This window comes from Ambystoma mexicanum, chromosome 5q (genome assembly GCF_040938575.1).
Source record: "Ambystoma mexicanum isolate Mex_15411 chromosome 5q, UKY_AmexF1_1, whole genome shotgun sequence".
Taxonomy (NCBI): Eukaryota; Metazoa; Chordata; class Amphibia; order Caudata; family Ambystomatidae; genus Ambystoma; species Ambystoma mexicanum.
The window spans coordinates 1,360,503,815-1,360,519,977 of record NC_090933.1 but is presented as its reverse complement, the minus strand read 5'-3'; the positions used below and the strand labels follow the sequence as shown (position 1 = coordinate 1,360,519,977).

The following is a 16,163-nucleotide window of genomic DNA, read 5'->3' as shown; positions in this document are numbered from 1 at the left end:
CCTCTCCCTACCTACTCTATGGTGCTCTCTGTCTCTCCTATCATTTCTAACTGCTTCTCTATCAACAATCCTGCTCTCCTCACTAAATCTGGTGGGATTAAAAAGGATATCCTGGTCTCCAACCCAGGCCTCCCTATCGCTGACACCTACACCAGTGCCTCCTCCAGGAAAACCATCACCGACATGCTCTTTGTTGTTCTCTCACCAGGTCTATGGACTCTTCATATGGTCTCTGTGCTCTCTCCTTTCTCTTCTTCTCCCATTAATAGTGGCACATGGTGGGAGGCCTTCTTGGTCTCCTTCGACTCCTCTAAGGTCATAATTAATGTTTATGTGAATGGCACTGTCCTGGTCCAAGGCCCTCAAGCCAACCTTCTCCTCTTTGATAGATGCTTCCCGTTCCTCATAAATTTCCGTGCTTCCCCTTCTGTCCCCTATCTTCCCTCCGCGGCTTCACGGCTTCATCGCCTTCCCTTGCTGTCTCCCCCTTGTCTACCTTGCGATCTCCTCCTTCCTCTTCTGCCCCCCTCAGGCTTTTTCCACACCTCCACAGGGCGTACCTCTGATTTGTACCCCTCCCCGGAAGTCTTTCAAGAATGGCAACTTTCTCCATATTGCCAATCTTAACTCTCGCTCAGCTGTCAAACACTCCTCTGACATCTGCCGCCTCGTAGAGGAACTTGACCTCGATATCCTCGGCCTCTCTGAGACATGGTCACGGCCAGCTCTGTTACAAGCTTTGGTATCCTCCTCCCTGATGGCTAAAAGAACCTCTCTGCACCCAGGTCCAACCATACTGGAGGGGCTATAGCCCTGATCTTCCCTGAGGGGATTCCTGCCTCTGTCATTCCTTCGCAGGATTACTCCTCTTTCCAATGCCTTATCTGCAGGCTTGCTCTCTCTCCTGACCACTACCTTACTGCGGCTACCATCTATCGGCCATCTGGTCAGATATCCTCCTTCCACTCTGAGTGGGCGGACCTCTCCTCTATCCCTCCTGTTCTCAACTACCCAATTCCTCCTTCTTGGTGAGTATAACATCCACCTGGCTGTTTCCCGTCATTCCATTGGACTCTTTCGTAACCTCTGCAAATCTCTCCAACTCTCTATTCTCCCCTCTGGCCCTACTCACTTTGCAGGGCACACTCTGGATGTTCTGATCTTCCCCTTTCAATCCCTCTCACCACTCCTCTCTCATGGAGTGATCACTCTCTCCGTTCCTCCTATCTCACCCTCTCCACCCGTCAGGACAAGCCAACTACAGCACTGCCACCTACCTTCTCGGTTATAAGACCCATGAAGCGTGTGTCAGTTGAGGCTTTTGCCACCACTTTCTCACCCCCCACCTGGCTGATTCACACCCTGACACAGCCCTTTCCATACTCCACTCTGCTATATCGGATACTCTCGATTTCCATGCCCCTGTCATGAGGATCCGCTTGAGGCGTAAAGCCAAGTGCAACTCTTGGTACGACTTATACCTTAAACACAAGTGCAGGGTGGCTGAGAAGAAGTGGCGTGCTTCTGGTACATCCTCTGACAAACTGGCCTGCTGCCTGCTCCAAAGGCAGCACCGGCTCTCCGTCCGACTACTAAGAAGAGCCCTCATCAGGGTAATGTGTGGAAAAGCGTTTTGGGGCTATCTATATCAGTTCCCAATTCTATAATTATGCACGAACTTCGTCTAGTATCTCTAGCAGCTAGATGGGTTTGGAGAAAACTATCACGCTATGCTGATATTATGGCACCTTACAAGTATTCTCTATATGAAGACGTATATGGGTTGGTTGTGCTGTCCAAATTAAAATCCATGTGCGCTTTTGTTAATCAAATGAATCTAATCCTCGTTGATTGCGACTGCACAATTTCTGACCTAGTAATGAAACTCCCCAAAGTCAAAAGAAATCTTTTCGATCGGGACTGGTCAACCACCTTAGATTGTAACAATTAATATCATCTGTATGTGGAATATGCTAAAAGGCCACGCAGTAGAGATATGAGATCGTCGTATTTGGTGTTATGTCCATCAAGTAAGATACGGAGAGCATATTTAAGGTTCAAATTAAATCAATAACATACACTTGAAAGAATCTACCTGTGGCGTATCTATAAATGTGCTTTTTCAAATCAACAATGTCGCTTTTGCGATTATGACATCAATGAAACCATGAAACATCTTGTTATTGAATGCATTTTTTTTTAACAGGATAGAAAAAACTTATTGGGGAAATTTGCTCCGAAAGATACTGATATCTCCAAAACATCCTTATGGGACAGTTGTATGTATGGAGGGAGCATGGTACTTGTCATTTCGTTAACTCGCTTGCTGAGTAAAATTGAAAATGCGTTAGAAAGTGAAAATGTCTATTCTAACCCTACAAGCTAAATCTGTGCATTTCAAGGTGTGGTCTATCGAAATTTCTGGTATGTTTGGGGCAGGCCGATCTTAATATGGGTAAGAGAAGGTTGCGCAAAGTAACAAATCATAAAGATACAATGTAATTTTCTGAATTAGTAATGCTAAATTTTAAGTTGCAAAAGAAATGGTTGATGATCTAATTGTCTGTTATTCGAAATTTTAATGAATAATGTATGAAATTTTCAAATGTTTTGTAAAAGTTTTCTTTTTGTAAAACTATAAGCAAAACGCAATTGTCTTTTAAATGAAAAAAAAAAAAAAAAAAAAAAAAGAGCCCTCATCCAAGCACGGATCTCCGCGGCATCCAACAACTCGGCCAAACTCTTTAAAATCTGCAAGGAGCTGGCTTATCCTGCTGTAGTCTCTACCTCTCCTGTCCCTTCCCAGGCCCTCTGCACAGCTCTGACCTCTCATTTAATCTCTAAAACTCAGGACATCCTGACCTCTCTCTCTTCTGCTCCCACCCCTCCCTCTTCTCTCTGCTCTTGCTCTGGCCCTTCTTCGGCCACCTCTCCTCCCTCCTTCTTTGCCTTTCCCCTGTTCTCCTCAGACGAGATTTCTAGACAGGTCCGATCTATGAAAGTCTTGCCAAAACAGGTTCACCCCTGTTCCTCCAAAACCACCAAGGACCACTTTGACACCGTGGTTCCTGCTCTGGCTGATTTCTGCAACATCTCCTTTGCCACAGGAGTCTTCCCCTCCCCCCTGAAGCAATCCCGTGTGCACCCTCTTCTTAAGAAACCCTCTGCCGACCCTTCCTGTCCCGCTAACTATCGCCCAATCTCCATCACTCCTTTCCTGGGCAAACTCCTGGAAAAGCTGGCCATCTCCCAGCTTAATCTTCACTTTTGTGTGATACAGGACTCTACTTCAGTTCAGTGCTGCTGTGATTCTTGTCATCCTGTGATGCAGGGCTGTCCAGCAGTTGAGTGGTGTGATGTTTCTTGGCTCTGTGTGGTATAATTATCGCCTGAAGATCATTGTTGTGATGGTTCTTGCCTTTGTGTGATGCAGCCCTCCAGCAGTTTAGTGGTGTGGTATGTATTGGCTTTGTGTGATATAGGACTGTCCTGAATTGGAGTAGTTTTATAATAAGATGTGATATGATATATGATAGGATGTGATATTTTATGTATAGCGCGCCTATACACACGTGTTTTAAGGTGCGACAAAGGCAGGGGATGGGAACAGGGGGGGGACAAGACAATGATATTACGAGGCCCAGTGACATTGAGATTGCACAAGTGCAAGGGAGAGGAAAGGGGAGAAGAGCCAGGGCAAGGGGAGGAGTAGCAAGTGCAGGACATAGGATTGCAACATTGGACAAAAAAAAAATAGAAGCACGGCCAGCAGGTGGCAGTGCAGAGGTTAAAAACAGACAGCAAGTGTCAGATAGTGCAGGTAGGGTCGACTGTGGGGTTGCAGATACAGCCCCAAGCCCAGGGATACCAGGCAACAGTGCAGGTGTGCAACTGGGAGAGCAGGGAGCTGGGCCCATGGTTCAGAGGGTAGCCAGGCAACCAGTGCAGTATCACACAGGAGATTAGCAGGGAAGAAGAAGAGAGAAGGCAGAAGCAAAGAGGAAAGTCTTGAGCTGCTCCCGGACCGGAGATGGTTCTGCTCAAGTTTCAGAGAGGCAGGAAGGCTGTTCCAGAGGGAGGCCCCTGCCGAAGAGAGAGATCTGCCCCCAGATCATTGCTTGGAAACGGAGTTAAAGGTGGAGGAGCAACGAGCTCGAGTAGGAATATACTTCAGAAGAGAAAGTGGGAGATATTTTGGTCCCAGGCCACAGATGGCCTTGTGGACAATGCAAAGGGTCTTGAACTTGATCCTCGCAGCCACTAGGAGCGAATGGAGAGATTTCAGTGCTGGAGAGATACGATCCCTGGGCTTGAGGCCAAGGACAAGCATTGCAGTCATGTTCTGCATGATTTGCAGAGAGCGGAGAGTAGAGACAGGCCGATTTAGAAAGAAACTGTTACAGTAGTCCAGCCTAGAGAGAACCAGAGCTGTAGAGACAGTGAGCTTCTGAGTGAAGTGTTGTGTTCCTTGCCTTTGTGTAAACCACAGCTCTGTTGCATTTGAGTAGTGTGGTGTTGCTTGACTTTGTGTTATAGGGCTGTACTCTAGTGGAGTGATATGGTGTGTTAGGGAGAATTCTCATTCTATGGCTAATTTCTCTTACCTATAGAGTCCCTCAGCTGCTTTGCTGGATTTGAAGGGTTTTTTTTTTCTCCTGCTAAGAGTGAGACTCTTTTTCCCACTCTTAGACATTTTTTGCTATGTGTGTTCTAGTCTATTTTTGTGTTTAATGTCTATTGGGTTTCTCTCACCTCCTTAGGAACCATCTTTATTCACATTTGTTACACAGCACCCTCCGTAGCGACCCCCAAACATAGACTCCATACCCTTGGACTGACTACTGTCTCCCAGGGCATGTAAAGTCCCCATTGGCTTTACTAGTCAATTTTTGTGAACTAAACCAGTACAACCCATCTTACTATGGAGGTACTGGGAAGGGTTAATAGTTTTTCCCTTATGTTCATTTTCGAGAGGGTACCGTACAGTCCCTCTCTCAAAAGTTTCTGGCTGGTGGCAGTGGTTACTAACTAGGCTGTATGAATGGGGCTCTTTTTGCATAAAAGCAGGGTCCCGAGGACTGGAAGAGCAAGACGTCGCCACTGGAACTAAGAAGCCGAAGAGGAGAGAAGCCAGAGACATCTGCAATGACTGAACAACCGGTGAAGCCCTGCTGCAGCGTCTCACCATTTTTCTCCACAGGACGAGAGAAGATCTTCATCTGCAAGAGCTTCCTTCCCTTGAGCTGGTGGGGGAAACCAGTTTGCCAATCGCCCTCCCTGACCTGCCTTGGTGGAATCGCCAGTACCCTGTACTCGGAGACCGGTTAGCCAGGCACCCGTCCACCCGGACCGCGATTTAAAGGAGAGTACCTTTTATTCGTCGGGCAGCAGCACAGCTGGTTTCATCCCTGGGTAGTGCAGTACCTCGAACCTTCCTCCACAATGAAAGCCTCTCTTCCTCTGCTGGATCCCCCGAACTGCAGCAACTGCCAGGAACAACCGCCACCGCAGGAGCCACTTCTTCATTTATAAGGTACAACGTTCTGCCAGGCCGCCCTTTCTGCGTGGTAGAGCTAAAGGTGTTTTAAATCCTTTACCTACCTGTTGGGTTGGCCGCCCCTCTCTCTTAACATTGTCTTTCACCTTCTGCATCTACCTTTTCAAAATTGTTAACCAAAGACTTGACTGCAGCTTCAAGAACATTTTGCTCCTGGGTCCTGATTCTGGCACAGGCCTACTGACTCTGGCTAAATTTGTTAGAACTGCCTTCACTAGATTGCTTCTCAACTAGAACTGTGTTGGTGCACCTACTTCTTATAACCACCCCTTCCTTCCCACTTTTAAACCTTGAGAAGTGCCATTTTGCTCAGTTTTCATTTAAGTATTTGCTATACTAATGTACTGCCTTGCCTAAACTGGTTCATAAACTCATGGGAAGTGTTGCTGCGGCCTGTAAGAAGATATTTCTATATGACTTGTGTTTTCCCTCCCTTGTAAGAAATTGCTAGAGTGTCATTTGTGTTTGGTTTCCACTGTTCCGTTTTGCTCAGTTTTCACTCTTGCTCAAACTTGTCTACAATTTAACTAGGGAGTTGTGTATACTTTCTTTGACTGAATTTAACTTGCTTAAGAACTGTGATAAACGTGTTTTACTAGTAGTGTATAAAATAAATATATATTCCTTTTTAATACAAAGCTTTGGTCAGTGTTTCCTTGTACCATAGTCTAGTGGGCCTATTGTGTAAACCCTGAATACTGCTCATCTCCCTCTTGAGGTAAGTCTGACTGCTCAGCCACAGCTACCAACTAAATCTTTGTGGTACAGACTGATACCAAAGGGGATATCTTGCTTTCACCTGTAGACCTAATCTTCTGTAGTGCTCCCTAAGGGAACTACACAGGATTCTGCCTAACATAGTGTGTCTTGCCATTGAGTGATTCAGGGTTCTCCTGCAGTTCAGTGGTGGGTTGTATGTTGCCTGCATGTGATACAGTGCTCACCTGCTGTTAGGTGGTGTGGTGTTTCTTTCCTTTGTGTGACACAGGGCTCTCCTGCAGTTTCGTAGCATGCTATTATTTTCCTTTGTGTGGTGCATGGCTTTTCTGAAGTTGATTGCTGCAGTGGTTCCTGCCTTTGTATTATTCAGGGCTCTTCTTCAGTTGAGTAGTGTGATGATTTGTGCCTTTGTGTGATACATGGCCCTCCTGCTCTGCAATGGAGTGGTGTGGTGTTTTTAGCTTTTGTGTGATACACAGCTCTACTGCAGTTGAGCGCTGCAGTGATTCTTTCATTCCTGTGATGCTGGGCTGTCCTGCAGTTGAGTGGCATGTTATTTCTAAGCTTTGTGTGAAACAGGACAGTCCTGAAGTTGAGTGGTGTTGTGTTCCTTGCCTTTCTGTGATACACAGCTCTCCTACAGTTGCGTAGTGTGGTGTTCCTTGCCGTTGTGGGCTACAGGGCTCCCCGGCATTTGAGTGGTGTGATATTTGTGGCCTGCATGTGATACAGTGATTTGCTGCAGTTGAGTAGTGTGGTGTTTTTTGCCTTTGTGTGATACAAGGCCCTCCTGCTGTTGTGTGGTGTGATGGTTCCTGTCTGCGTGTCATACAGACCTCCCCTGCTGTTGAGTAGTGTGGTGTTTCTTGCTTTTGTGTCACACATGGCTATCCTGCTGTTGTGTGGTCTGGTGTACCTTTCCTTTTTGTGATGCAGGTCTCTCCTGCAGTTGAATGGCATTCCCCACCTTTGTGTGATGCAGGGCCCTCTTGCCGTTTAGTGGTTTGGTGATTCCTGTCTTTGTGTGACACAGGGTTGTCCTGCTGTTGAGTGTTGTGGTGTTTCTTGCTTTTGTGTGATACAGGGCTCTCCTGCTGTTGAGTGGTGTGGTGTTTCTTGCTTTTGTATCATACATGGCTCTGCTGCTGTATACATTACTCGCCTGCTATTGAGTGGTGTGGTGTTTCTGGCTTTTCTGATGCAGGTCCTTCCTGCAGTTGTGTGGTTTGTTGGTTCCTGTTTTTGTGTGATATAGGGCTCTCCTCCTGTTGAGTGGTGTGGTGTTTCTTGCTTTTGTGTGGTAAAGGGCTCTCCTGTTGTTGAGTGGTGTGGTGTTTCTTGCCTTTTTGTGATGCAGGACTCCCCTGCAGTTGTGTGGTGTGATATTACTTGTCTTTCTGTGATGCAGGGCCCTGCTGCAGTTTAGTGGTTTGGTGGATCCTTGTTCTGTGTGGTACATGACTTTCCTGCTGTTGAGTGATGTGGTGTTTCTTGCTTTTGCATGTATAGGGCTCTCCTGTGGTTGTGTTGTGTGGTGTCTTTTGCCTTTTTGTGATGCAGTACTTTACTGCAGTTGTGTGGTGTGGTATTCCTTGCCTTTGTGTGATGCAGGACCCTACTTCAGTTTAGTGGTTTGGTGGTTCCTGACTTTGTGTGTTAAAGGGATCTCCTGCTGTTGAGTGCTGTGGTGTTTCTTGCTTTTGTGTGGTACAGGGCTCTCCTGCTGTTGAGGTGTGTGGTGCTTCTTGCCTTTTGTGATGCAGGACTTTCCTGCAGTTGTGTGGTGTGGTATTCCTTGCCTTTGTGTGATGCAGGGCCCTCCTGCAGTTTTTTTTGGTTTGGTGGTTCCCGTCTTTGTGTGGTACACTGCTTTCCTGCTGGTGAGTGATGTGGTGTTTCCTGCTTGTGTTTGATACAGGGTTCTCCTGCAGTTGAGTGGTGTGGTGTTTTTTCCTTTTTGACATGGAGGGCTCTTCTGCAGTTGAGTGGTGTGGTGTTTCTTGCCTTTTTGTGATGCAGCACTTTCCTGCAGTTGTGTGGTGTGGCATTCCTTGCCTTTGTGTGATGGAGGGCTCTCCTGCAGTTTAGTGGATTAGGGGTTCCTGTCTTTTTGTGGTACATGGCTTTCCTGCTGTTGAATGGTGTGGTGTTTCTTGCTTTTGTGAGATACATGGCTCTCCTGCAGTTGAGTGGTGTGGTTTTTCTTGCCTTTTGAGAAGCAGGGCTCTGCTGCTGTTGAGCAGTCTGATGTTTCTTGCCTTTTTGAGATGCAGAGCTCTCCTGCTGTTGAGTGGTGTGGTGTTTCTTGCTTTTTTGAGATGCAGGGCTCTCCTGACGTTGAGTGGTCTGGTGTTTTATGCCTTTTGAGAAGCGGGGCTCTGCTGCTGTTGAGCATGCTGGTGTTTCTTGCCATTTTGAGATGCAGGGCTCTCCTGCTGTTGAGCGGTGTAGTGTTTCTTGCCTTTTTGAGATGCAGTGCTCTCCTGCTGTTCAGTGGTCTGGTGTTTCTCGCCTTTTTGATATGCAGGGCTCTCCTGTCGTTGAGCAGGCTGGTATTTCTTGCCTGTTTGAGATGCAAGGCTCTGCCGCTGTTGAGCGGTGTGGTGTTTCTTGTCTTTTTGAGATGCAGGGCTCTCCTGCTGTTGAGCAGTGTGATGTTTCTTGCCTTTTTGAGCTGCAGGGCTCTGCTGCTGTTGAGCGTTGTGATGTTGCTTGCCTTTTTGACATGCAGGGCTCTTCAGAAGTTGAGCGGTGTGGTTTTTCTTGTCTTTCTTTGATGCAAGGCCCTGCTGCAGTTTAGTGGTATGGTGGTCCTTGCCTTTTTGAGATGCAGGGATCTTCTGCAGTTTAGAGGTGTGGTGTTCCTTGACTTTCTGAGATGCAGGGCTCTGCTGCTGTTGAGCGGTGTTGTGTTTCTTGCCTTTTTGAGATACAGGGCTCTTCAGCAGTTGAGCTGTGTGGTTTTTCTTGCCTTTCTGTGATGCGGGGCCCTGCTGCAGTTCCGTGGTGTGGTTCCTTGCCTTTTTGAGATGCAGGGCTCTTCTGCAGTTGAGCGGTCTGGTGTTTCTTGCCTTCTTGAGATGCAGGGCTCTGCTGCTGTTGAGCGGTCTGGTGTTTCTTGCCTTCTTGAGATGCAGGGCTCTGCTGCTGTTGAGCGGTCTGGTGTTTCTTGCCTTCTTGAGATGCAGGGCTCTTCTACAGTTGAGCGGTCTGGTGTTTCTTGTCTTTTTGAGATGCAGGGCTGTTCTGCAGTTGAGCGGTCTGGTGTCTCTTTCCTTTCTGTGATGCAGGGCCCTTCTGCAGTTCTGTGGTGTGGTTCCTTGCCTTTTTGAGATGCAGGGCTCTTCTGCAGTTGAGCGGTCTGGTGTTTCTTGCCTTCTTGAGATGCAGGGCTCTGCTGCTGTTGAGCGGTCTGGTGTTTCTTGCCTTCTTGAGATGCAGGGCTCTGCTGCTGTTGAGCGGTCTGGTGTTTGTTGTCTTTTTGAGATGCAGGGCTGTTCTGCAGTTGAGCGGTGTGTGGTGTTTCTTGCATTTCTGTGTTACAGGGCTCTCTTGCAGTTGGATGTTGCATGCGGCTACTCTTCTAGGGCCATGTGGTCTCCTTCAGGCTGGAGCAGGCCAGTCCCTACAGTCATCACTTTAACTGCAGCAAAGTGCTCGCCTGCAATCTTCCCGAGTGTCTGCGGTTCATGTCTGACCGCTTGGTCGTGACATGATGCACACACACCATAGAAAGAAACGCACAGGTGACATATTTGCAGAGAGCTCGGTCAGGGGCACACCTACGCCCTATGTGTGCCTAAGGCGCCCACCTGCACAGGCGTTGCTTCCCTCGCTTGATTGAGGGCTTTTGAAGAACACGTAATGTGGCATTCCCCTGTTGCCTCTCCTGCTGGGCTGGGCGCTGTCATGGAGGATATTTAAGCAGGAGCAGCAGCTTCGCCGCCTGATCTGACAGGAGCCGCTGCAGCCGAGCCGCACAGACAGAAGCCAGACTGAAGATGACGCCCTCCCCAGCCCTGCTACTGCTGCTCGCCCTGGTGGGGCGCAGCTCGGGTAAGGAGCACGTCTATGGGCACCGCATGATCGCCAAGGGGCGAAGGCATCAGCGCTCTCTGGCTAGCTATGACACGCGTCCTCATTCCCGCTAAGCATTCTGGTAATTGTAGTGTTGTCTTCCAATTATAATTCCAAGAAACCGAAGACTGCACGCTCACTTGGCACTAGGCAATTGTGCAGGGGTCCTTGCCCCCTCCCCCCAGTTCCAGGGACAGGCTTACCTTCAGAGCAAGTGTGAGCAGGACACAGTGAAGACGATGAACTCGTGTCCGGGTCTGTACACGTACCTTCCTTTTCCACCAGCAGTGCCTTTCTTAGGCCTGCATTTGTAGGCAGCTGGCACTGCCATGAGGCCTCTCCAACTATGAAGTATGTGACGGCATCAGTCGACATCCGGGACTTTCCAAGTGATGGACACAAATCTGTTCTGCTAAACAATCCTTTCCAAGGAGGTCTTTTACTTTCGAGTGGGGATCCCAGGCCACAGCATAGAAAGCATAAGTTTGCCTGCGTGCCTTTTACACCGCGCCACACTTGAATTCACTTGTGCGACAGGGATTGGGTGTATGACGGCATTGCAAACCCTGCTACACCAGCTAGAAGCAGGCAGATCCCATAGGAATCCATTGCAAACCCTGCTACACCAGCTAGAAGCAGGCAGATCCCATAGGAATCCATTGCAAACCCTGCTACACCAGCTAGAAGCAGGCAGATCCCATAGGAATCCATTGCAAGCCCTGCTACACCAGCTGGAAACAGGCGGATCCCATAGGAATCCATTGCAAGCCCTGCTACACCAGCTGGAAACAGGCGGATCCCATAGGAATCCATTGCAAGCCCTGCTACACCAGCTAGAAGCAGGCAGGTCCCATAGGAATCCATTGCAAGCCCTGCTACACCAGCTGGAAACAGGCGGATCCCATAGGAATCCATTGCAAACCCTGCTACACCAGCTAGAAGCAGGCAGGTCCCATAGGAATCCATTGCAAACCCTGGTACACCAGCTACAAGCAGGCAGATTCCATAGGAATCCATTGCAAACCCTGCTACACCAGCTGAAAGCAGGCAGGTCCCATAGGAATCCATTGCAAACCCTGCTACACCAGCTAGAAGCAGGCAGATCCCATAGGAATCCATTGCAAACCCTGCTACACCAGCTAGAAGCAGGCAGATCCCATAGGAATCCATTGCAAACCCTGCTACACCAGCTAGAAGCAGGCAGATCCCATAGGAATCCATTGCAAGCCCTGCTACACCAGCTGGAAACAGGCGGATCCCATAGGAATCCATTGCAAGCCCTGCTACACCAGCTGGAAACAGGCGGATCCCATAGGAATCCATTGCAAGCCCTGCTACACCAGCTAGAAGCAGGCAGGTCCCATAGGAATCCATTGCAAGCCCTGCTACACCAGCTGGAAACAGGCGGATCCCATAGGAATCCATTGCAAACCCTGCTACACCAGCTAGAAGCAGGCAGGTCCCATAGGAATCCATTGCAAACCCTGGTACACCAGCTACAAGCAGGCAGATTCCATAGGAATCCATTGCAAACCCTGCTACACCAGCTGAAAGCAGGCAGGTCCCATAGGAATCCATTGCAAACCCTGCTACACCAGCCAGAAGCAGGCGGGTCCCATAGGAAGCTAGAAGCAGGCGGATCCCATAGGAATCCATTGCAAACCCTGCTACACCAACTAGAAGCAGGCAGATCCCATAGGAATCCATTGCAAGCCCTGCTACACCAGCTGGAAACAGGCGGATCCCATAGGAATCCATTGCAAACCCTGATACACAAGCTAGAAGCAGGCAGATCCCATAGGAATTCATTGCAAACCCTGCTACACCAGCTGAAAGCAGGCAGGTCCCATAGGAATCCATTGCAAACCCTGCTACACCAGCCAGAAGCAGGCGGGTCCCATAGGAAGCTAGAAGCAGGCGGATCCCATAGGAATCCATTGCAAACCCTGCTACACGAGCTAGAAGAAGGCAGGTCCCAGAGGAATCCACTGCAAACCCTGCTACACCAGCTAGAAGCAGGCAGATCCCATAGGAATCCATTGAAAACCCTGCTACACAAGCTAGAAGCAGGCAGATCCCATAGGAATTCATTGCAAACCCTGCTACACCAGCTGGAAGCAGGTGGGCCCAAGAGGAAGCTAGAAGCAGGCGGGTCACATAGGAATCCATTGCAATCCCTGCTACACCAGCTGGAAACAGGCGGATCCCATAGGAATCCATTGCAAACCCTGCTACACAAGCTAGAAGCAGGCAGATCCCATAGGAATTCATTGCAAACCCTGCTACACCAGCTGGAAGCAGGTGGGCCCAAGAGGAAGCTAGAAGCAGGCGGGTCACATAGGAATCCATTGCAATCCCTGCTACACCAGCTGGAAACAGGCGGATCCCATAGGAATCCATTGCAAACCCTGCTACACAAGCTAGAAGCAGGCAGATCCCATAGGAATTCATTGCAAGCCCTGCTACACCAGCTGGAAACAGGCGGATCCCATAGGAATCCATTGCAAACCCTGCTACACAAGCTAGAAGCAGGCAGATCCCATAGGAATTCATTGCAAACCCTGCTACACCAGCTGGAAGCAGGTGGGCCCAAGAGGAAGCTAGAAGCAGGCGGGTCACATAGGAATCCATTGCAATCCCTGCTACACCAGCTGGAAGGAGGCGGGTCCCATAGGAAGCTAGAAGCAGGCGGGTCCCATAGGAAACCATTGCAAACCCTGCTACACCAGCTGAAAGCAGGCAAGTCCCATAGGAATCCATTGCAAACCCTGCTACACCAGCTAGAAGCAGGCAGGTCCCATAGGAAGCTAGAAGCAGGCGGGTCCCATAGGAAGCTAGAAGCAGGCAGATCCCATAGGAATCAATTGCAAACCCTGCAACACTAGCTAGAACAGGCGGGTCCCATAGGAATCCATTGCAAACCCTGCTACACCAGCTAGAAGCAGGCAGGTCCCATAGGAAGCTAGAAGCAGGCGGGTCCCATAGGAAGCTAGAAGCAGGCGGATCCCATAGGAATCAATTGCAAACCCTGCTACACCAGCTAGAACAGGCGTGTCCCATAGGAAACCATTGCAAACCCTGCTACACCAGCTGAAAGCAGGCAAGTCCCATAGGAATCCATTGCAAACCCTGCTACACCAGCTAGAAGCAGGCAGGTCCCATAGGAAGCTAGAAGCAGGCGGGTCCCATAGGAAGCTAGAAGCAGGCAGATCGCATAGGAATCAATTGCAAACCCTGCCACACCAGCTAGAACAGGCGGGTCCCCTAGGAATCCATTGCAAACCCTGCTACACCAACTGGAAGCAGGCGGGTCCCATAGGAAGCTAGAAGCAGGCGAGTCCCATAGGAATCCATTGCAATCCCTGCTACACCAGCTGGAAGCAGGCGGGTCCCATAGATAGCTAGAAGCAGGCGGGTCCCATAGGAAACCATTGCAAACCCTGCTACACCAGCTGAAAGCAGGCGAGTCCCATAGGAATCCATTGCAAACCCTGCTACACCAGCTAGAAGCAGGCTGGTCCCATAGGAAGCTAGAAGCAGGAGGGTCCCATAGGAAGCTAGAAGCAGGCAAATTCCATAGGAATCCATTGCAAACCCTGCTACACCAGCTAGAAGTAGGCGGGTCCCATAGGAATCCATTGCAAACCCTGCTACACCGGCTGGAAGCAGGCGGGTACCATAGGAAGCTAGAAGCAGGCGGATCCCATAGGAATCCATTGCAATCCCTGCAACACCAGCTGGAAGCAGGCGGGTCCCATAGGAAGCTAGAAGCAGGCGGGTTCCATAGGAAACCATTGCAAACCCTGCTACACCAGTTGAAAGCAGGCGAATCCCATATGAATCCATTGCAAACCCTGCTACACCAGCTAGAAGCAGGCGGGTCCCATAGTAAGCTAGAAGCAGGTGGGTCCCATAGGAAGCTAGAAGCAGGCGGATCCCATAGGAATCCATTGGAAACCCTGCTACACCAGCTAGAAGCAGGAGGGTCCCATAGGAATCCATTGCAAACCCTGCTACACCAGCTAGAAGCAGGCGGGTCCCATAGGAATCCATTGCAAACCCGGCTACACCAGCTGGAAGCAGGCGGATCCCATAGGAAGCTAGAAGCAGGTGGGTCCCATAGGAATCCATTGCAATCCCTGCTACACCAGCTGGAAGTAGGCGGGTCCCATAGGAAGCTAGAAGCAGGTGGGTCCCATAGGAAACCATTGCAAACCCTGCTACACCAGCTGAAAGCAGGCGAATCCCATAGGAATCCATTGCAAACCCTGCTACACCAGCTAGAAGTAGGCAGGTCCCATAGGAAGCTAGAAGCAGGCGGGTCCCATAGGAATCCATTGCAAACCCTGCTACACAAGCTAGAAGCAGACGGGTTCCGTAGGAATCCATTGCAAACCCTGCTACACCAGCTAGAAGCAGGCGGGTCCGATAGGAAGCTAGAAGCAGGTGGGTCCCATAGGAAGCTAGAAGCAGGCGGATCCCATAGGAATCCATTGCAAACCCTGCTACACCAGCTGGAAGCAGGCGGGTCCCATAGGAATCCATTGCAAACCCTGCTACACCAGCTAGGAGCAGGCGGGTACCATAGACATCCATTGCAAACCCTGCTACACCAGCTAGAAGCAGGCAGGTCCCATAGGAAGCTAGAAGCAGGCGGGTCCCATAGGACGCTAGAAGCAGGCGGATCCCATAGGAATCCATTGGAAACCCTGCTACACCAGCTAGAAGCAGGCAGGTCCCATAGGAAGCTAGAAGGAGGCGGGTCCCATAGGAAGCTAGAAGCAGGCGGATCCCATAGGAATCCATTGCAAACCCTGCTACACCAGCTGGAAGCAGCCGGGTCCCATAGGAAGCTAGAAGCAGGCGGGTCCCATAGGAAGCTAGAAGCAGGCAGATCCCATAGGAATCCATTGCAAACCCAGCTACACCAGCTGGAAGCAGGCAGGTCCCATAGGAAGCTAGAAGCAGGCGGGTCCCATAGGAAGCTAGAAGCAGGCGGATCCCATAGGAATCCATTGGAAACCCTGCTACACCAGCTAGAAGCAGGCAGGTCCCATAGGAAGCTAGAAGCAGGCGGGTCCCATAGGAATCCATTGCAAACTATACTACACCAGCTGGAAGCAGGCGGGTCCCATAGGAATCCATTGCAAACCCTGCTACACCAGCTAGAAGCAGGCAGGTCCCATAGGAAGCTAGAAGCAGGCGGGTCCCATAGGAAGCTAGAAGCAGGCGGATCCCATAGGAATCCATTGGAAACCCTGCTACACCAGCTAGAAGCAGGCAGGTCCCATAGGAAGCTAGAAGCAGGCGGGTCCCATAGGAAGCTAGTAGCAGGCAGATCCCATAGGAATCCATTGCAAACCCTGCTACACCAGCTGGAAGCAGGCGGGTCCCATAGGAAGCTAGAAGCAGGCGGGTCCCATAGGAAGCTAGAAGCAGGCAGATCCCATAGGAATCCATTGCAAACCCTGCTACACCAGCTAGAAGCAGGCGGGTCCCATAGGAAGCTAGAAGCAGGTGGGTCCCATAGGAAGCTAGAAGCAGACGGATCCCATAGGAATCCATTGCAAACCCTGCTACACCAGCTGGAAGCAGGCAGGTCCCATAGGAAGCTAGAAGCAGGCGGGTCCCATAGGACGCTAGAAGCAGGCGGATCCCATAGGAATCCATTGGAAACCCTGCTACACCAGCTAGAAGCAGGCAGGTCCCATAGGAAGCTAGAAGCAGGCGGGTCCCATAGGAAGCTAGAAGCAGGCGGATCCCATAGGAATCCATTGCAAACCCTGCTACCCCAGCTGGAAGCAGGCGG

The 16,163-nt window shown here is 50.0% G+C and overlaps 1 protein-coding gene across 2 annotated transcripts in view; it reads left to right on the top strand.

Annotated features, from left to right (window-relative positions):
• Nucleotides 1-10,165: 10,165 nt before the first annotated feature.
• LOC138498154 (fish-egg lectin-like) overlaps nt 10,166-16,163 on the top strand; it is a 359,483-nt gene continuing 353,485 nt past the window's right edge. Inside the window, exon 1 of one of the 2 annotated variants that reach the window (XM_069622034.1) lies at nt 10,166-10,333. In XM_069622034.1, coding sequence (XP_069478135.1) covers nt 10,279-10,333 — 55 coding nt within the window. In that variant the 5' untranslated portion in view covers nt 10,166-10,278. The remainder of the gene's footprint in view (nt 10,334-16,163) is intronic. The other variant, XM_069622033.1, reaches the window with a different exon arrangement.